The 16,539-nt window shown below is 38.2% G+C and overlaps 1 protein-coding gene across 2 annotated transcripts in view; it reads left to right on the top strand.

The window, feature by feature from the left end:
• Positions 1–16,539, top strand: part of LOC110953654 (POU domain, class 2, transcription factor 2) — an 82,954-nt gene that overhangs the window by 49,429 nt on the left and 16,986 nt on the right. The window contains exons 2-5 of one of the 2 annotated variants that reach the window (XM_051956140.1): positions 11,611–11,676; positions 12,176–12,204; positions 13,700–13,756; positions 16,336–16,470. In XM_051956140.1, the coding sequence (XP_051812100.1) occupies positions 11,611–11,676; positions 12,176–12,204; positions 13,700–13,756; positions 16,336–16,470 (287 nt within the window). Of the gene's footprint in view, positions 1–11,610; positions 11,677–12,175; positions 12,205–13,699; positions 13,769–16,335; positions 16,471–16,539 lie in introns of both variants that reach the window. The other variant, XM_051956139.1, reaches the window with a different exon arrangement.

The following is a 16,539-nucleotide window of genomic DNA, read 5'->3' as shown; positions in this document are numbered from 1 at the left end:
ATCACCAACAAACAGTCGTCTGCGTGAAACATTACTCATTTACTCTCTGGGAGCAGCTACAGCGCAGCTCCTCAGTATACTGTAGATGCATAACTGCATACTGAGGAGGTGTAAAGAGTCAATATTTATATTTAAAAAGGTCCTTAACTCCAGATGAGGGTCAGTAAAACCTGTGTGGGTGTCCTGAAATTGAATTTTCAGTGCTGCTTGTACAGATCTTGAACAAATTGGACCTTTTTTAAAAAGGAAAAACACTATTACTAGTCAGTTTTGTGAGCACTAAACTCATTTTTAACCACCTTTGGAAACCGAAATGTCCTCCTTCACTCCTGTCTTTTAGCTTTGACAGCTGTAAAACTGTGTTGTACGTCATTTGGAATCAGTGTCAGACGTGATTTTATTCTGGTCTCACCATTTTCTGATCCGATATTAATGTGAACATCACCTGAAAAAAGAAAAAAACCCCAGAATAATCCTTTAATACATACAGTTAAAGTGTAAACAGCAGAGCAGACATTAGCATGCAGCACTTTGTTTGCCTCGGCTACAGGCAGGGAAACATGTTTATTCTTAATGATTAACACTCTCACAGGTACACACAAAACATGCGGGCAGTGGACATGCTCGCACACACACCAGCGCACGCATGTGGACACACACACGCATGCACAGTGATCTTTCATTGCTGTTGCCTGGCAACGGGTCTGTGTGTCCTGTGCTAGCAGAGCGCTGTCCAGCGATGCCATGACCGCTGCTGCTGACCACTACTGAAGGAGAGGGGGAGGAAGGTAGAGGGGGAGACAGGGGGAGGTGTGGAAGGGATGGAGAGATCACGCAGCAAAAAAAAAGGAAAAAGTGAGGCAGAGATCATAACACAGAGACACGTATTCGAGTTTTAATGATACAAACGCTACTCCAAGCGAGAAATAACCCGTTTTTGCTGTAGCTTAATGGGGAAAACACAGTTAATCTGTCAGAGCAACGTGATAGTGAGGCAGCGATAAGGTCTGCTGTAAGACAGGGAGAGGCTCATATTAGGGAGCAGAAATGACCAAAAAACTGACACACCTGCAGAAATTGTGAAATTGAAATGGTGTGCAGAGAGGAGTGTGAAGATTATCAGTTTAATTCAGTCTGCAGCTTCTCCAGGACACAGTCTGGATGCATAACGATGGACATGTATGCAGCTTTTATATTTAAACAATATTCCAGCTTTATCTTTGATTTGAGTCTTGGTGAAGATGATGACACACCTGAAATCACCCCAGTCTAAAAACTTTATTTCTTCCTTTTTCTTCTTTGCCAGATTATGTTATAAAAGACTCATTTCACAAACTCGTGACCAAACAGAGGCTTATGTCTGTGAATACTGAGCCCCTTTCAGACCGATTTCTGTTCATCTGATGGTAATTTAATTTGCCAGCTTCATGTCTGAATAAGCACCCTGATCACTGTTTTGCTCAAATCTTACAAAATCGTGCCTAAAGTAAGATTTCTGTATCATTTCAATATGAATTCAGCGATACATGCTGTCATATTAATGGACAGAGTGTAAAAATGAGTTGTGCCAAGTGACTTGTAGAAGGATTTATTTTTTTTACATTTCAGGACCAATATTGGTCTAAAAATGACACAGCACTGTTCTTGCTCACTTTACAATTTTACATTTATTGCAAACTAAAATCTAACTTTACTACCTTAAAGACAGAAATTAGAACAGATTAATGATATGAATGTAATCACACTTTAACAAACCATTAATAGGAGCTGAAATTTAGTCTGTTGCTTCCAGCTGTTTAGAACCATTTCCTCTGATTTTATTAAGTATCTCCAGCGTAAAACAGCAGCAGAATTCATACAAGCGTCTTGAAAATAGTTGTGCACATTTAGACTCGTAGAACAACAGCAGTGACTTTATCATTCTGAATTGTCCCTGACATGGAAACAGGATGGACCAGGATCTTACAGGAGGTCATATTGTGTACTTTTTTCGCTTAAATTACAGTTTGTTGTTTATCAGTGCGTTATTATGCATGATGTCACTTATATTAACGCTAAAAATGACTTATTTCTGAAAGAATGAAGCAGTAACGTCACCTATCTCATGTCTGAAAAGGGCTTAAGCTAGCTGACAGTTAAGATTTTCACAAGTTTTGACATTACAAGCAAGTTTTCCCCAACCTAACTCACTCTCTGGCAAAAATAAGGTCCATCAAATGAGAATTAACTTCTCCAACATGTTCGATCAATGTCTGATGCTTAACAGAGGACAGAAGGTGACGTCAGTGGAGGGACGTGTTATACGACGGAGGCAGAGACGGGAGATTAAATTTGACACAGTGAAGCAGGTGCGAATGAAGGAATTAAGAGAAGGAAAACAGGTAAATGGGTTTAGATGGAAGGGGAAAGGTGAGAGAGAAGTTCAAGTGAGATGCTTCTCATACAGCTGAGAGGGAAGAGGAGGAAGAGAGGGATCCGAATAAATCAGGGACGGAGCGAGTGCAGGACAAAGAGAGGTGGGAGGTGAGGGACAAAGTGAAGGAGCAGGGATGCTAATAGGAAGTGTGAAACCGGAGAGACGAGCACAGATCGCGTTAGTCGGGATTTCAGGTCAGAATGTAGCATGCTAAAGCTAACCAGTTAGCTGTTTGCACCCCAACGTCATCAGCTCCTTTTGTGCTCCAGCGTTTTCACAGACAAATGTGCTCACTGGTGATCTAAAAATATATAGTTTGTATTGAGAAGTGACCAAGAAGTCGGTGTGCACCCCAGTAATGTGCTTCTTTGCTGCATTAAACAAGGGCAGAGCTGGAATGAATCATTTTTCAGTGGAGGTGAAGGTGTTGGTAACCTGAAGCTGCTACTTCAGCGCCTCAGCTGGATGAAAGATCTCCAGGACTCACCTTTGAAAGAAACTGGGAACAGCAGTCTTATTTTCAGATCGAGGATGTCCTGAATTCAAACTTTTATTATTAGAACAGGTTCAAGTATTCGAGGGTTAGACGGTGTTTCATTTTGAGCCGAATCTGCCAAGGAAAAATTGATTAGTGTCTTCTTTTCTGGAGTGTTTTGTGCACCGGTCCACCTCATAAATATTCACGACCCTTTTTAATATCAACTACAGCTGTACAAATAATAGAATATGCAGTGAAATATACTCAGTAGAGTGACATTATTTGGAAGTATAATTCTGTGTTACAGTATTCAGCATGGCTAACACAGCTCCCTAGCTGTGCAGCTACAGTTTATCTGCAGCACCTTCACTGCTGATAACAAAAGGGAATGTATTCTCATTAGATGCAAACAAGTGCGTCCACATCCCTCCAGCTCTGTCTTCAGCCGTGTGATGGTCATTAAAATGACAAATGGTGCTTTTCTCAGATGTGTTGAATAAAGAGATGCAGCAGGCTGAACTGTAACGACACTCTCTTCCTGTGTTTGACAGGAGTTCACTTTTAAAAGTTTATGTCGGCGCTTTTTGAATAAAAGACGGAATTATGAACGCAAATCCACGTCTTTTAAACAGCTTTTCTAGATCTGCAACCTTAAAAATAATAAATGTGTCATTTTGAAGAAAACTTAGAATGATTAAAGTCATTTCGCTGGCTGCTTGTTAAATTTAGATTTTTTTTTAAATTTGAATTTTATAAAGGAATTTAAAGACATCACCAAATAATGTAAGAAGCTATTATTGTGTTATTTTTTTAGTCTTTTCCATCATTTTATTGGACAATTGTTGAGTCAGTGAATACAGAAATTACAGTTTTCAATTAATCAGTGTTAGTTGTTAGTTATGGCTTTAAACCTCCTTTTCACAGCTATTTATTCACTTTATTTGGACTTCCTTATATATTGGCTATCAGTAAAAGCTGAGAGGGGCAGAGAGAATAAAACGTACTGTAAATTCACCTTTTTAGCCTGGAGTATGTGTAATTTGTTTGTATTCTTATTTGAAACTTCACTGTTACTCCTTCATTTATTACTATTCTTATTATTTTGTACTTTTTCTCTCTTTATGTTCAACACTTGTAGTTGTTTTCAATGTGCAATCTAAGCTCCATAAATTAAGTTTGATTGACTGATTTTTTTTTCTTTCACAAATATCATCTATTTGTCTGATATAGCTCACACCAAGAAAAGTTTTAAATCAGAAGAGAAAAAGCAGCGTCTTACTGCTCTGGATATTAGATTTTTTTGTACCAGCTTTTTCTGAATCCTCCTGCATTTTTGAACAAATTAGTGTTGTGTACGTTTTATAGCAAATCAGGATTGTTTACTCCAATATAATGGCACATCTGAGAGCTTTTATGCCTCATCAAAGACCTTAAAATAAGCCAACTTTTGTCTGAGTCTTTTGGAAATTAAATAATTCTTCACTGTTTTCTGTTCCTGTAAAACCATGTAAACAAAATGTAGTATATAAAAAAAATATGTGGAACCTGGTAAAAGTTAGAGCAGTGTGTAAGTTTGACAAAGTGTGTGTGCAGAGATAATCCTTAAAAGTTAAATGCTAAGTTATTTCTGCAGCTTTTCCTTCACTGGTTCCTCTTTCTTGCGGCAGCCTTTTAGGTATTTCCTCATTAGCGCGGCTGCAGATTTGCCCGTCATCGCTGTGTTTTTGTTTGCCGAGTGTGACAGGGAGGGACAGGTGGAGAAGGCAGCTTGTTTGTGTGCGGCTGCGAGGCGGCGAGGTGGCTGAGACCATGTGCCCGACCTTTGACATCCACACGCCAAACTGCCCCCCTCCCCTTCCCTCAAACGCACACACATAAACCCACGCGCCGTCTGTCACCGGCCCCTGACAGGCGTGACCGAGGCGGGGTGGGTGGGCAACAGGGAGGGTGAGGGTGGTGAGTTTAGGACCCCTCCAGCCATCCTATCCCCCCTTTCTCCCCCACTCATTCCCCCCTTTTCTAATTCCCTGACAGTGACCCTGTTCCCCCCTCCAACACTCGTGCAGGCAGCCTGGTCGTGTCAACCCCACAAGACAGATACATCATCTGCCCAGTGGCCTCTTCCTCGCTGCTATTAGCACTGAGTAAGAAGCCAAGGAGGGGGTCCGCCTGCATGCGAGCGGATTTGGGTGGTGGTCACTATGACTGTATACAAATTTCACCCTGAAATCAGCTGTTCTCACAAGAAAAAGCGTACGTTATCTGTGACATTTGGGACTCGGATTTGCTTGATTTGTTAGCATACGTGAGGCTGGATGGGATGGATGGGGGGTGGGGGTTAAAAGGCTCCATGGCCAGAGGGGTTAGGGGCAGTTGAGGCGTTATGGGGATAGAGGAGGAGGAGGAGAAGAGGGGGTGGATGATAAAATGATTTTATGGGGTCCCTCTCTTCATCTGCTGAGAGGATGAAGGAGGCTGGAATAATAACGGGTGTGTGTTTGAAGTGGAGTGGATTACATTAAACTGCATGTTTCACTGAGATGGATTCAGCATTTTAGTAAATTGTATTTTTAAATAGAGCATTTCTGGGGATTTGTTTGTGTGAGTGGCTGTGCTTATAACACATGTAGTGACACTGGTGATAGTAGAAACGATGCTAAAGGACAAAGTCGTTGGGGTTTTCAGAAATTTTGAACCTCAAACACTAAATTTCTTGCATCAAATTAGCTTTTTCTGCATAAGTATATTGCGAAATGTCGTGTTTTTGTCTGTATTTAAAGGAAAACACACAAGTCAAGCACCAGGTGACAATTTACAATAAAATTAAATAGAATAGATCAACTTTTCTCATTTACCTGCTGCTGATTTAACACATAAATTCATCATTTACTGTGTTTTGTTTGCCTTTAAATGTTCAAGTCTCACCTTTTCACATCACTTTATTAATTTGTAATCCTTTTTACTTTAGCAGCTCTGATGCATTTCAAAAGTGTCTGCACAATCATAACAAATCACATAAATCTTAGAAAAAAAGAACCACCTTTCTTATATCTACACCGATCGAACATATAGTAGCAATGACAGCAGCAGCAGTAGAGGGGCTGTTTTAGTTGTGCAAGTTCTAATATTAAAACAATTTAGGGTGGTAGACTATTTTAATATGGACGAAAGTTAATAATAGAATATTTTTGAACATCAGCTTTCCTTTCTTTGTGTTTTGTTGCAACAACCTTTGTTAAGACGGCTGTTATTGTAAAGTTTCTGCATGACATATTTAAATTCCAGTCTTGGTTTTGAGGCTGTCATCTGCTTAATTTACTTATTTATCGGAGATAAGATGAAGTGTAGCATTGAGAGCAGACTTAAACACCTTTAAAACTATTTATTTTCACTTTCGAACTTACTCCTGAATACAGAAGAGGCTTTTTACATGCTTCATTAGTGCTTCAGGTGCTTGATGCACGAGAACACACACATTCATAGACAGAGTCCTGCAGAGGATGTCTAAGAGAGTGCTGCCACCATCTGGCTCTAAATTGCAACTGCAGTATCTCTGCTGAGCGAGCGTGCATTCAGATACACTGCTATATCTTTCTATTTTTATATCAGATCGGGTAGATTTTGATTCTGCACAAAATATTGAATCAATGCATGACAAACCTTTTGACATAATCACCAATGAAATCCCAATGTGAGGATAGCCTCGTTAATCAGCATTCATTTTTGACAGTTGGGTCAACATTTGTGCAGTACTTCTGTCACTGAAATAGAACATGCTCCTTTAAGATGATTTTTTTTGCACAAAGTTACGTTTGTATTGTTAAATATAATCTTTTATTTTATACAATCTTTTTTTCTTGTGGTTGTTGTCTTCCAATGACGGTACCAAAAAAAATACCATTAGCTGCTTTGTACTCCAAAAAAATCAACTTAGTTCCAGTTGAAAATGTATTTTTTGTGCCAAATCACCATCTACACTGACATTAATATGCATTATTACAGAGATGAAAAAGGAATGAAGTCAAACCAATCTGAAAAATAAGCAGAAACACACGTGTGTGATTAAAAAAATATCTCAAAACAATATTATAACGTAATAATACAAGTGCTGTGTATGTTTTTTGTCTTTCTTTGTTCCCTTGTGTATTTTTTATCTTCGTTTTGATTTTGTTTTCCTCGGTGCAGCCTTACATCTCCATCGACCTCCTCTCACTACGCCTTGAACTTCTCGGTGACCCCGATGATGAGATTACTGCACATACAAACATGCAAACACTCACACTGGGCTTTCTCTTCTTTTCCTTTCCGAGAGTTCATTTGTTCGCTCCCCTACGCATTCTACATTGTATCGTGCACAACATGTGGACTTTCTGATTTGCTGTGAGGGAGGCAGCAGGACGACGGCCGTATCTACAGCGAAGAGGAAGAGAAGCAGGGCAGAGGGTGTTGACTGTGGCTTTAGGAGGTGTACTTTGATTATTTTCACAGTCCTGCTTCCTGTCAGAAACGTAAACCTTGTGCCAAAGACAAAATGTGTGCACTAAATCACACGGAGCTCAAATTTGAAGCCCCGTCTGACTGCGTCATTATCGAGACTTGTCCTTTCTGGTTGAGCTGGATGAGCCGATGGGAAGTGAGTTATAAAAGCGGGAGACGGGGAGGGCGAAGGAGTGTTTCATCCAAGATGGTGGCAGGCGGCGAGGGTAGTTAGGATGATACCTGCCACCAAAAGTTGAGTCCTAATCTTACTTCCTCCTGCCGGGTCAATAAAGTTTACATTTAAAGAGCTAAATTAGGGTGTGATACCATCAGTTTTGCTGGTCGAGCATAAAGTTTTTTGCTTAGCAGAGATTTCATCTTGCCTGTTTGCAGGTCGTGTTTACTGAAAAATGAAATTATTAGCAGGAGTAATTTTTTAGGGTCTCAGATTATTTGTGCTGCATCTCCTAAAATTGAAAACTTTTAAAAACTGTTTCATCCCAAATAGAATGTGGGGCTGCAGCTAATCGTCATCCAGTAATCTCTAGATTGTTTTCTAGATTAAATATTTGGGCTTTAAAATATCAGAAAGTGGTTTCAAAAATGTCAGTCAGTGTTTCCAAAAGCCCAAGATAACAAATGTTTCATCCACAACCCCAAAGGTATTCACTTCACTGTCACAGAGGAGCAAAAGAAACCAGAAAAGTTATTCCTCACTGCACTTCCTTCTTCTTTGTCAATAAAATTTACATTTAAAGAGTTAGATTAAGGTGTGATACCATCGAGCATAAAGTTTTTTGCTTAGCAGAGATTTCATCTTGGTTAATTTACAGATCGTGTTTACTGAAAAATGACATTATTAGCAGGAGTAATTTTTTAAAGTCTTATATTATTTGTGCTGCATCTTCTGAATGCTACAAACTTTTAAAGTTTTTCATCACCAATATAAAACTGTTGCTGCAGCGAGTGTTCGCTAAAGAATCTCAGTTATTTCCTTGATGACTAGGTATTTGGGTTGATAAATTGTGGAATGTGGAAAAAAAAAATCAGTGTTTGTAAAAAAAACATAAAACTAGATGACAAATATTTTGTCCATGACCCACAGATATTCAGTTTACTGTCATAAATGAGAGAAAAGGAACCTGAAAAATTATTCCTAATCCCAGTTCCTCTTACTAAATCAGTAAAATTTGCATTTAAAGAGCTAAATTAAGGTGTGATACCATTAAGCATAAAGTCTTTTGCTTATCAGAGATTTCATCTTGGCTGTTCGCAGGTGGTGCTTACTGAAAAATGAAATTATTGGCAAGAGTCATTTTTTTAAGTCCCATATTATTTCCACACAAAAAAACTGTGCTGCATCTCCTAAATATTGGAGACTTTCAGAGTGTTTCACCTCTGAAAGACAATGTAGCTGCAACTAATCATTGATTAATCAATATTTAAAATAGAATAGAGGTTTATTGCCATGTGCACGAGTACATTACAGTACTTTGGAATTCTTTGTGTGTTTCTTAGTCATCTTCATATAGAAAGCAAAAAGTTAAAGAACAAAAAGAAAAGTAGCAGCAAAAAATACTAATTTTTAAAGGTGCCATGTTTAAAAGAAAAAGAAATCCCCTGAATAGATATTGCACGTATTATGTGATATCTGCACTTTAAAATATCCGAAAATGGTTTAAAAAAAAAAAAGTCAGTCAGTGTTTCCAAAAGCCCAAGATTACAAATGTTTCATCTACGTGGGCCTGCAGCTAGTCACCGTTGAATAATCTCTTGATTGTTTTCTAGCTTAAATATTTGGGCTTTAAAATATCAGAAATTGGTTTAAATTAAAACTGTCAGTCGGTGTTTGTAAATGCCCAACGTTACAAATGTTTCATCTGAACCCCAAAGATATTCAATTTACTGTCACAGAGGAGGAAATATTCACATTTAAGAAGCTGCAGTTGGAGACTTCTTTATGACTCCCTTATTCGTTGCAGCTCTAATAGCAATGTCATTTCATTTCTGCTTTTTCCTTTGCAAAGCTGTAGCAGCTTCTTCACAGATTGTAGATGTTTCTTGAAAACATGACCACAGTTTGCTCCCCATTCTTGTGAATTCAAATGCTTCCTCCCTGCATTGATTTGGGCTGAACTCTGACGATGCCTTTGACCGGCAGAACAGGAAGACGCCCCAAAGTTCAGCCACTCTAACATGAAGGAGGGAGCCGACCTCTCGTTCAGGCTTTGATTGTTTCTTATCCTCGTTTTGTGTCTCTGCATGCTGAAAGAAAACATGAAGTGCAGGAGGGAGGCCGGCTGGTGCTGAGTGAATGGACAGACGGGTACAGAGTTTTAACACAAGTTCATACGCAACATGTGGATGTTTTCACAGGTCGTATGTGTGTGTTTACGGGTCTATCGATTTTCTTTTCACACAGAGTCTGACAAGATTTCAATTTACAAATTGTGGTTCAAGTAGATTCTCGCTGGAAACATGAAATGCAGAACATACTTCAGTTGTGGTTTGTTTTTTCAAACTGAATTCAATTGAAAATGTTTAGCTAGTTGAATGTATAACTAAACTACAGCTTATGCTTCATAGTTGCATTTCATCTTTAACATTTTCATCTCATCTCACAGCAGAATGATCGTTTCTAGTGCTTTCATTGTTTTGCAGTAAAATACCTGAGCATTTAAATTTTTGCAGAGATTATTCTATTACTCTTTTTGTCTCCGTATAGTTTATGTGTACACAGTCAAGTCATCGTTACTTATACAATACATTTAAACTGGGATGTGTCAGAGAAACAAGATTACACATTAAGTTTAAAGACTGCTGTATTGTTTATTATATACATTACCTGACAGATTTAAATATAACACTGAAGATGGTACAACATCATTTATTACGTGCAGAATCTTAATTTCTTGCATTCTGGTGAATTTTTCTGCACCAATTTGTGACTCTTCTTAAATTTCCACTCAATTTAAGGTGGAAATGCCTTTATTTATATAAACAGAGTAGTATGCAGAGTTCAGGCACAATGAGTAAATGTTATGCTCGTTTATTTATTTTTTTTTACCAAATTAAAATTATTTTCTTTCAACATCTTTTTATTGGTTGGTGAGGACAAACAAACATTTTAAATATTCCAAAGGTGTCTGCTACATCACCTAATCCCCTTTAAATGTACCCGACTAAAATATTCAGATTAAGTCGGCACAGTATTTATTTTGAACATTTACATAATAATTGTGAAGATCTGAGTGTCCTCCCACTGGACATTTTGAGCATCAACTTTTCATTTTCCGTGTTTTGGGGGATTTTAAGTCACCAATTTGTGACTCTTCTGTATCAATTTAAGGTGTAAATGCCTTAATTTATGCAAAGAATACACAAAGTTCAGTCATAATGTTTGCTCATTGTGCCATTTTTGCATCAAACACTTATTTCCTTACACTCTGGCGAATTTGTGATTCTTCCAATCAAATTAAGGTGGAAATATCTTTATTTTCAAAATTAAAGTAATTTGCATGAAACGTTTTATTTTCCACATTTTGGGGGATTTTTATGCACCATTTTGTGACTCTTCTGCATCAATTTAAGGTGGAAATTTATTTATTCAAAAGAGTACACAAAGTAAGCATTATTCTTGTTTTTTTACAAATATACATTTGCACAGTTAATTGAAATATTAAGGTTAACACTGTACAGTATTCTTTATTACATGCAAAAGTAGACCAATTTTGCATCAAATACTTATTGTCTTCCAGTCTGGCGAATTTGTGACTCTTCCGATCAAATTAAGGTGGAAATGTCTATTTATGGAAAGAAAAGCATGCCACTTTTTCAAAATAAAAGTAATCTGCATCAAGCTTTTGGTTTTCCACATTCTGGTGGATTTTAATGCACCATTTTATGACTCTTCTGCAAGAGTTTAAGGTGAAAACATCTTTATGTAAAAGAATATGCAAAGTGCAAGCAACTTTGCCTGTTTTTCAAAGTATTTGTCATTTTCCTGTTTTATTTTAATTTATTAGCTCTGAAGACGAATGCAAGTGATATTGAGAACATCCTCCAACCCCATATAAATGTTCCTGACTAGTTTTTAACGTTAAGTTTTGGACCTGACATTATATAAAATGCAAACCCTCTGCACCTGGATAGTAGTTGCTGAGAACGTTGTTCTTCTCCTTGTTTTACCTGTGTGTGTCTCACCTGTCTGATGTGTGTCTGTGTGTTTCTCCTGCAGAGATCAGGATGTCCAAAGCATCAGGGGAGGAGAAGCCTGGAGTTGACTATCCAGGGGACAGTTCAGGTACAAAACACGCATTCAGACATTTCGTGAGACGACTCACGTTTTGTTCAAACACATTTTTAGTTGTCATCAACAAAGTAAACAGCAGTTTGGCTTTCATCGCACCTCTTTGATGTTTTCCAAGGAAGCTTGCATCATTCGCAGACATTAAGTTATGCAACACACACACACACATTTGTACGTCTATCTTAGTGAGGACATCCATAAGCGTAATGCATTTCCTAGAGCCTTACCCTAACCTTAACTATCAAAACTGATTGCCTAAACTTGATCCTTGCCCTAACCAAACCTCAATTCATACCTGTTCTCTAAAAACAAGTCTTCACCCTCAAACATGGCTGTTTCAAAGTGAGGACCGGCCAGAATGTCCTCACTTTGTAAAAATGTCCTCACTTTGATAGTTAAATGCAGAAAATGGTCCTCACCATGTAGCAAGTACAAGAACACACACACACACACACACCTTCTAATAAGCACTCTTTGTGTCTTTGTGTTTCAGACTCTGACAGAAACAGCCCTGATGACCAGGTTGGTAATTTTTTAAACTCGTAATACTGAGCATGTTGCTACAGTTAGTAGAATAAATAATTGTTACTCTATACTTCATAAATTCTGCTCATCTCGGTTCATTATTATGCTGCAGTAAATATTTAAACTTTCATCTCAGCATTTGCGTGTCTATGAAATTTTAACAATAGTTTTGAGTCATGTTGGATCTTTAGTGTTTTAATACTGAGCTTTCTATAAAAAGAAATAAAATAATTAACCCTGTACCTTTTTTGCTTCTGCCGCATTAAGACTCGTTTTTCCATTACGATATAAAGTCCTGCATTTTAAAAGAAACCGCACAACCGTGACTAGAAGTAGAGAGAAGTAAACAGTGTCCTCTGTGCAGAATGACTACAGTTCTGTCTTCAATCAATAAAAATAAAAAAACAAAAGTTGAATTTAATTGATGATTTAACAACACTGAAATCAACACATGCAACATTGTTCCAGCTGTTCATAAGTGTCGCCAACACTGTAAGAAAAATGGTGACTCTACACGCGATAGACAGCTTTTCTAAATAATGTGTACATTAGCTATAGGAGGGTGCTGAACCATGCTGAATGTATCTTCCAACTGTTTTTGAGCCATGCTGCATTTATTTTAGTGATCAGCTGTGTTGTTTTTTTCTCTTCTCAGTCTCTCTGCTCTGTTGATTTTGATTTGAAAGTTTATTTTGAACATTTCAACATCAAAAAAGAAAACAGTAACATAAGACAACAAATACGTTTTGCTCAAAAAGGAGTGGGAAGAAGTCGAAACTCACCTAATCCCAGCCCTTCTCCTTACACAAATGATTGTAAATCTATTCTTCCTGCTTCTTCAAAATACTACCATTTAGTTCAGCCCAATAGTCCCTGAGTTGTTATGTGACTGTTGCCAAGTCACTCATGACTTCTCAGTTTTCCTGAGAATTTTATCTTTTTCTTTACAGGATCTGGTTCGAACACTTTGTTCATGTCGCTTGAATTAAAGAGACATGTAGAATAACGCAATTTGGACAAACTATCAGTTTGAAGCCACTTTTTGTTCGATTTTCCAGGCACTACTCAAAGCCAGACATTAGTTTTACAACCTGTGAAAAGATGAAAACCCAGTCATTCACAGTTTCCTGGCTCTGATAAGTACAACTTGCATTTTCTAGCTGTTGGCAGGTTTTGGTTTTCGATGGAATAGCTGCAGATTCTTACAGGTTTTGCGTACAAGTTTTATTTTTCTTTCATGTTGTGCAGATCTGGGTTGGGTTTTTTTTGGGGTGTTTTCAATCATGTCATGTCAGTGATTTTTTTTTTACATTTTTTTGATGTATGTCATGTATTACTGATAGCATTGGTTCATCTCTGCGAACCCACCCTCACTGTAATGCTGACTCACTGGAAACCTGTTGACACAGATTATGCCGTGGTGTTTCATCAGAATCTGTCATCGGCTGATATTGATCTATATGTGTGTGTGCGTGCGTGTGTTTCGCTGCAGGTCCAGACAATGAAAACCAGCCCCTTCAGCCTCTCCCCCACACAAGCTGGCAGCAAGGTGAGACATGCTGTGAGTGTGTTTCTTCTAAATATTAGCTTTTGGCGTGTTCTTTCAAACATTATATATACAGATGTTACAACAAGTTTAGTAATTAAAGTCAGTGTAAAATATTTGCTTTAAGCAAATACGTTTGTTGGTGTTTTTCCAACTGATAAGACAATCTTTATTGATCCCTCACTGGGGAAATTTACATGTTACATCATCTAGATACTGATGAGGCACAGAAGAAGCTTTAAAAAGTACATTAAGGCTAAAAATATTGATATACTGTATACATGCAAGGCTATTTCTTATATAGTACAATTCACACGACAATTCAAAGTGCTTCACAGTGGCAAAAAAAAATCATTACAAAGATTATTTATAAGGCAGAAAGGTTTAGGCAGACATTAAATGTATGCATTAAGATCATAGAAATAAAACATAATTAAGCAACAAAATCAACACTGATAATAAAAACAAAGAAATTAAAACTCAGATAAAAGGAGAGACTAATTAAAATCACTTTAAAAGTTAATGTGCAGTGCTGATATTAAGATAGTCGTTAATCAAAGGCAACAGTAAATAAATAACTCTTTAACTTTGATTAAAATGAGCTGAGAGTTTCAGCAGACCTGCAGTTTTCTGGAAGTTTGTTCCAGATATGTTGAGCATTAAAACTGAAAGCTGAAAGCCTCAGTGCCTTGCCATGTCTTGATAATGTCATGTTGATACTTTTTGGGTGTGGGTGTGTCAGTCTGTGTATGTGGGTCTGTACATGTGATTGGTTGTCTATATGTAGGGAGGGTGGGAGAGTTCGTTTTTTATTTTTATTCCTATTTTTAATTGTATTTATTTATTGTCTTCTTTGTTTTTATTTGCTTGTGAAGCATTTTGTGGTGTTCTACATGAAAAGTGCTATACAAATAAATAAAGTTTGAGTTTGAGTTCTTCGTTTTTGGTTCTGACTCTGAGGACAGAGAGCAGATCTGAGCCATGTGGATGGTTCATATGGTAAAAGGAGGTCACTGATTGGGCCCTAAACTATTCAGAGCTTTGTTAGCTAACAAAAGTAAAATACAGATATAATGAAGACTTCAGTTATAGATGTGTACAGATGTCTGTATGCAAATTTTACAAAACTGCTTGAGTGATGTGACTTTGTAGTTGTGAGCATAAGTTCATCCATATTGTGTTTTTTTTGACTCCTGCTGCCAAGGCGAGAGTCACGTAGCAATCATCCAATATGCAAATCATGTAGCCGAGTCCACGCCCACCTTTACGGAAAGACAAGAGCTGACAGAGGAGAGCAGAGAGGATAAAAAGAGATGTGAACGAGGTGACAGTGAATGATAGACGTGAAGATGCAGCACAGTGCAGCCCTGATGGATGGGAAATGACAGGCCTGCAAGCAGGTAGCGACAGCCGCAGGTCAGAGGTCGGCAGCTTTGGAATTTTTCTGACACCATGAAAACGAGAAAGATTGACTCGTCCTTTTGGACAGATGTCCGGCAAACGCTTCAATCTGTGAATCGGGGGTAAGAAGCAAGACAGAGAGCGAGTTCACAAAGTCAAACAAAGGAGTATGAACAAAAGTGCTTCTGTTTTTTCTTTTTTTCTCACCTGAGTAATCTGGTTTTTCTTCTCTTTCTCATACATTATGAGAAACCTGTTCCTTTGTTCTCTCTGTCGCAGCAGATCACAAGCTAGTTTTTAGCTTTGCAACGCTCAGAATTATGGTCAGGATCTTTGAAATGCTTCTTAAATATGTGTCACTGTGCTTTAAAGCCTGCGAATGACATGCATAAGGGCAAGAGTAATGTTTCACACCCTGGTTGTGATCATAATTCTGCACCTTCGTTCTAAATACCAGCAATTTTGGCACCTATTTTTGTCTTCAAGGGAATGAATGTCATGTCTGTCAGTCCGTCTTCCTGTCTGCCTTTCTTCCTTCTACCAAGCTCTCTAAGAAGTGCATTCTGGATCTTATAGCTCCGTAAATCTGAAGAAAACAGAGCAAAAAGAGAAAAACAAAAAGCTACACGAATCAAGCTATGGCTAATACATATGAATGAGGCTCTTTCTAAGAACCTTCAGAATAAAAGTGGGAGGTTTGATGTACATGAATGCTACTAAAGTGGATGTTTCTGCATCAAAATATGAGAAAAGCTTATTATAAGAACACAGCCTTTAGGGGGATGTTTTACAAGTTAGATTTACGGATGTTAGTAGACAGAGTGGAGTAAAATAATCACCAAAATGTGCTTTTTTGAGTGCATTATGGAGAAAGGTGTTCTGGGAAGAACCCTTTCTGAAATTCAACGTGTCAAAGCAGACGTGTATTTTGCAGCGTCATATTTTCAGCAGGCTTAGTATCTCGTCCATTCTCAGCTTGAGCATGAAGTTATATAAGGTTTGCCTGCGGTGGAGCACCTGTAAAGCAGCAAAAAAGTTTGACTATCAATGATTAGACACTCTTGACTGAGCGTGCGTGCCGACTCAGAGATCTGAGAGTGTCTAACTGTGTGAATGTGATGCAGCACGTTCCTCTGAATGATTCCCGCTAAAAGACGGTTTTCCTTTGTGTTCTCCTGCAGGTAAAGAGCGAGGAGAGCTCTGAGATAACACACAGCGCTGTGCCGCCTCCTCTTCCAGCTCCTCCCTCTCAGCCACAGCAGCAGACTCAACACCACCACACACAGCTGATGCTGGCTGGCAGTCAGCTAGCAGGGGTGAGAAAACGCACTGAGTACATGAAAGGAATTAGAAAAACTGTTCCTCGTCAGCCGCCGCAGAAACCG

Source organism: Acanthochromis polyacanthus, chromosome 11 (assembly GCF_021347895.1).
Source record: "Acanthochromis polyacanthus isolate Apoly-LR-REF ecotype Palm Island chromosome 11, KAUST_Apoly_ChrSc, whole genome shotgun sequence".
NCBI classification, from domain to species: domain Eukaryota; kingdom Metazoa; phylum Chordata; class Actinopteri; family Pomacentridae; genus Acanthochromis; species Acanthochromis polyacanthus.
Note: the sequence above shows the minus strand (reverse complement) of the source record. Positions and strands in the feature narration are given on the sequence as shown.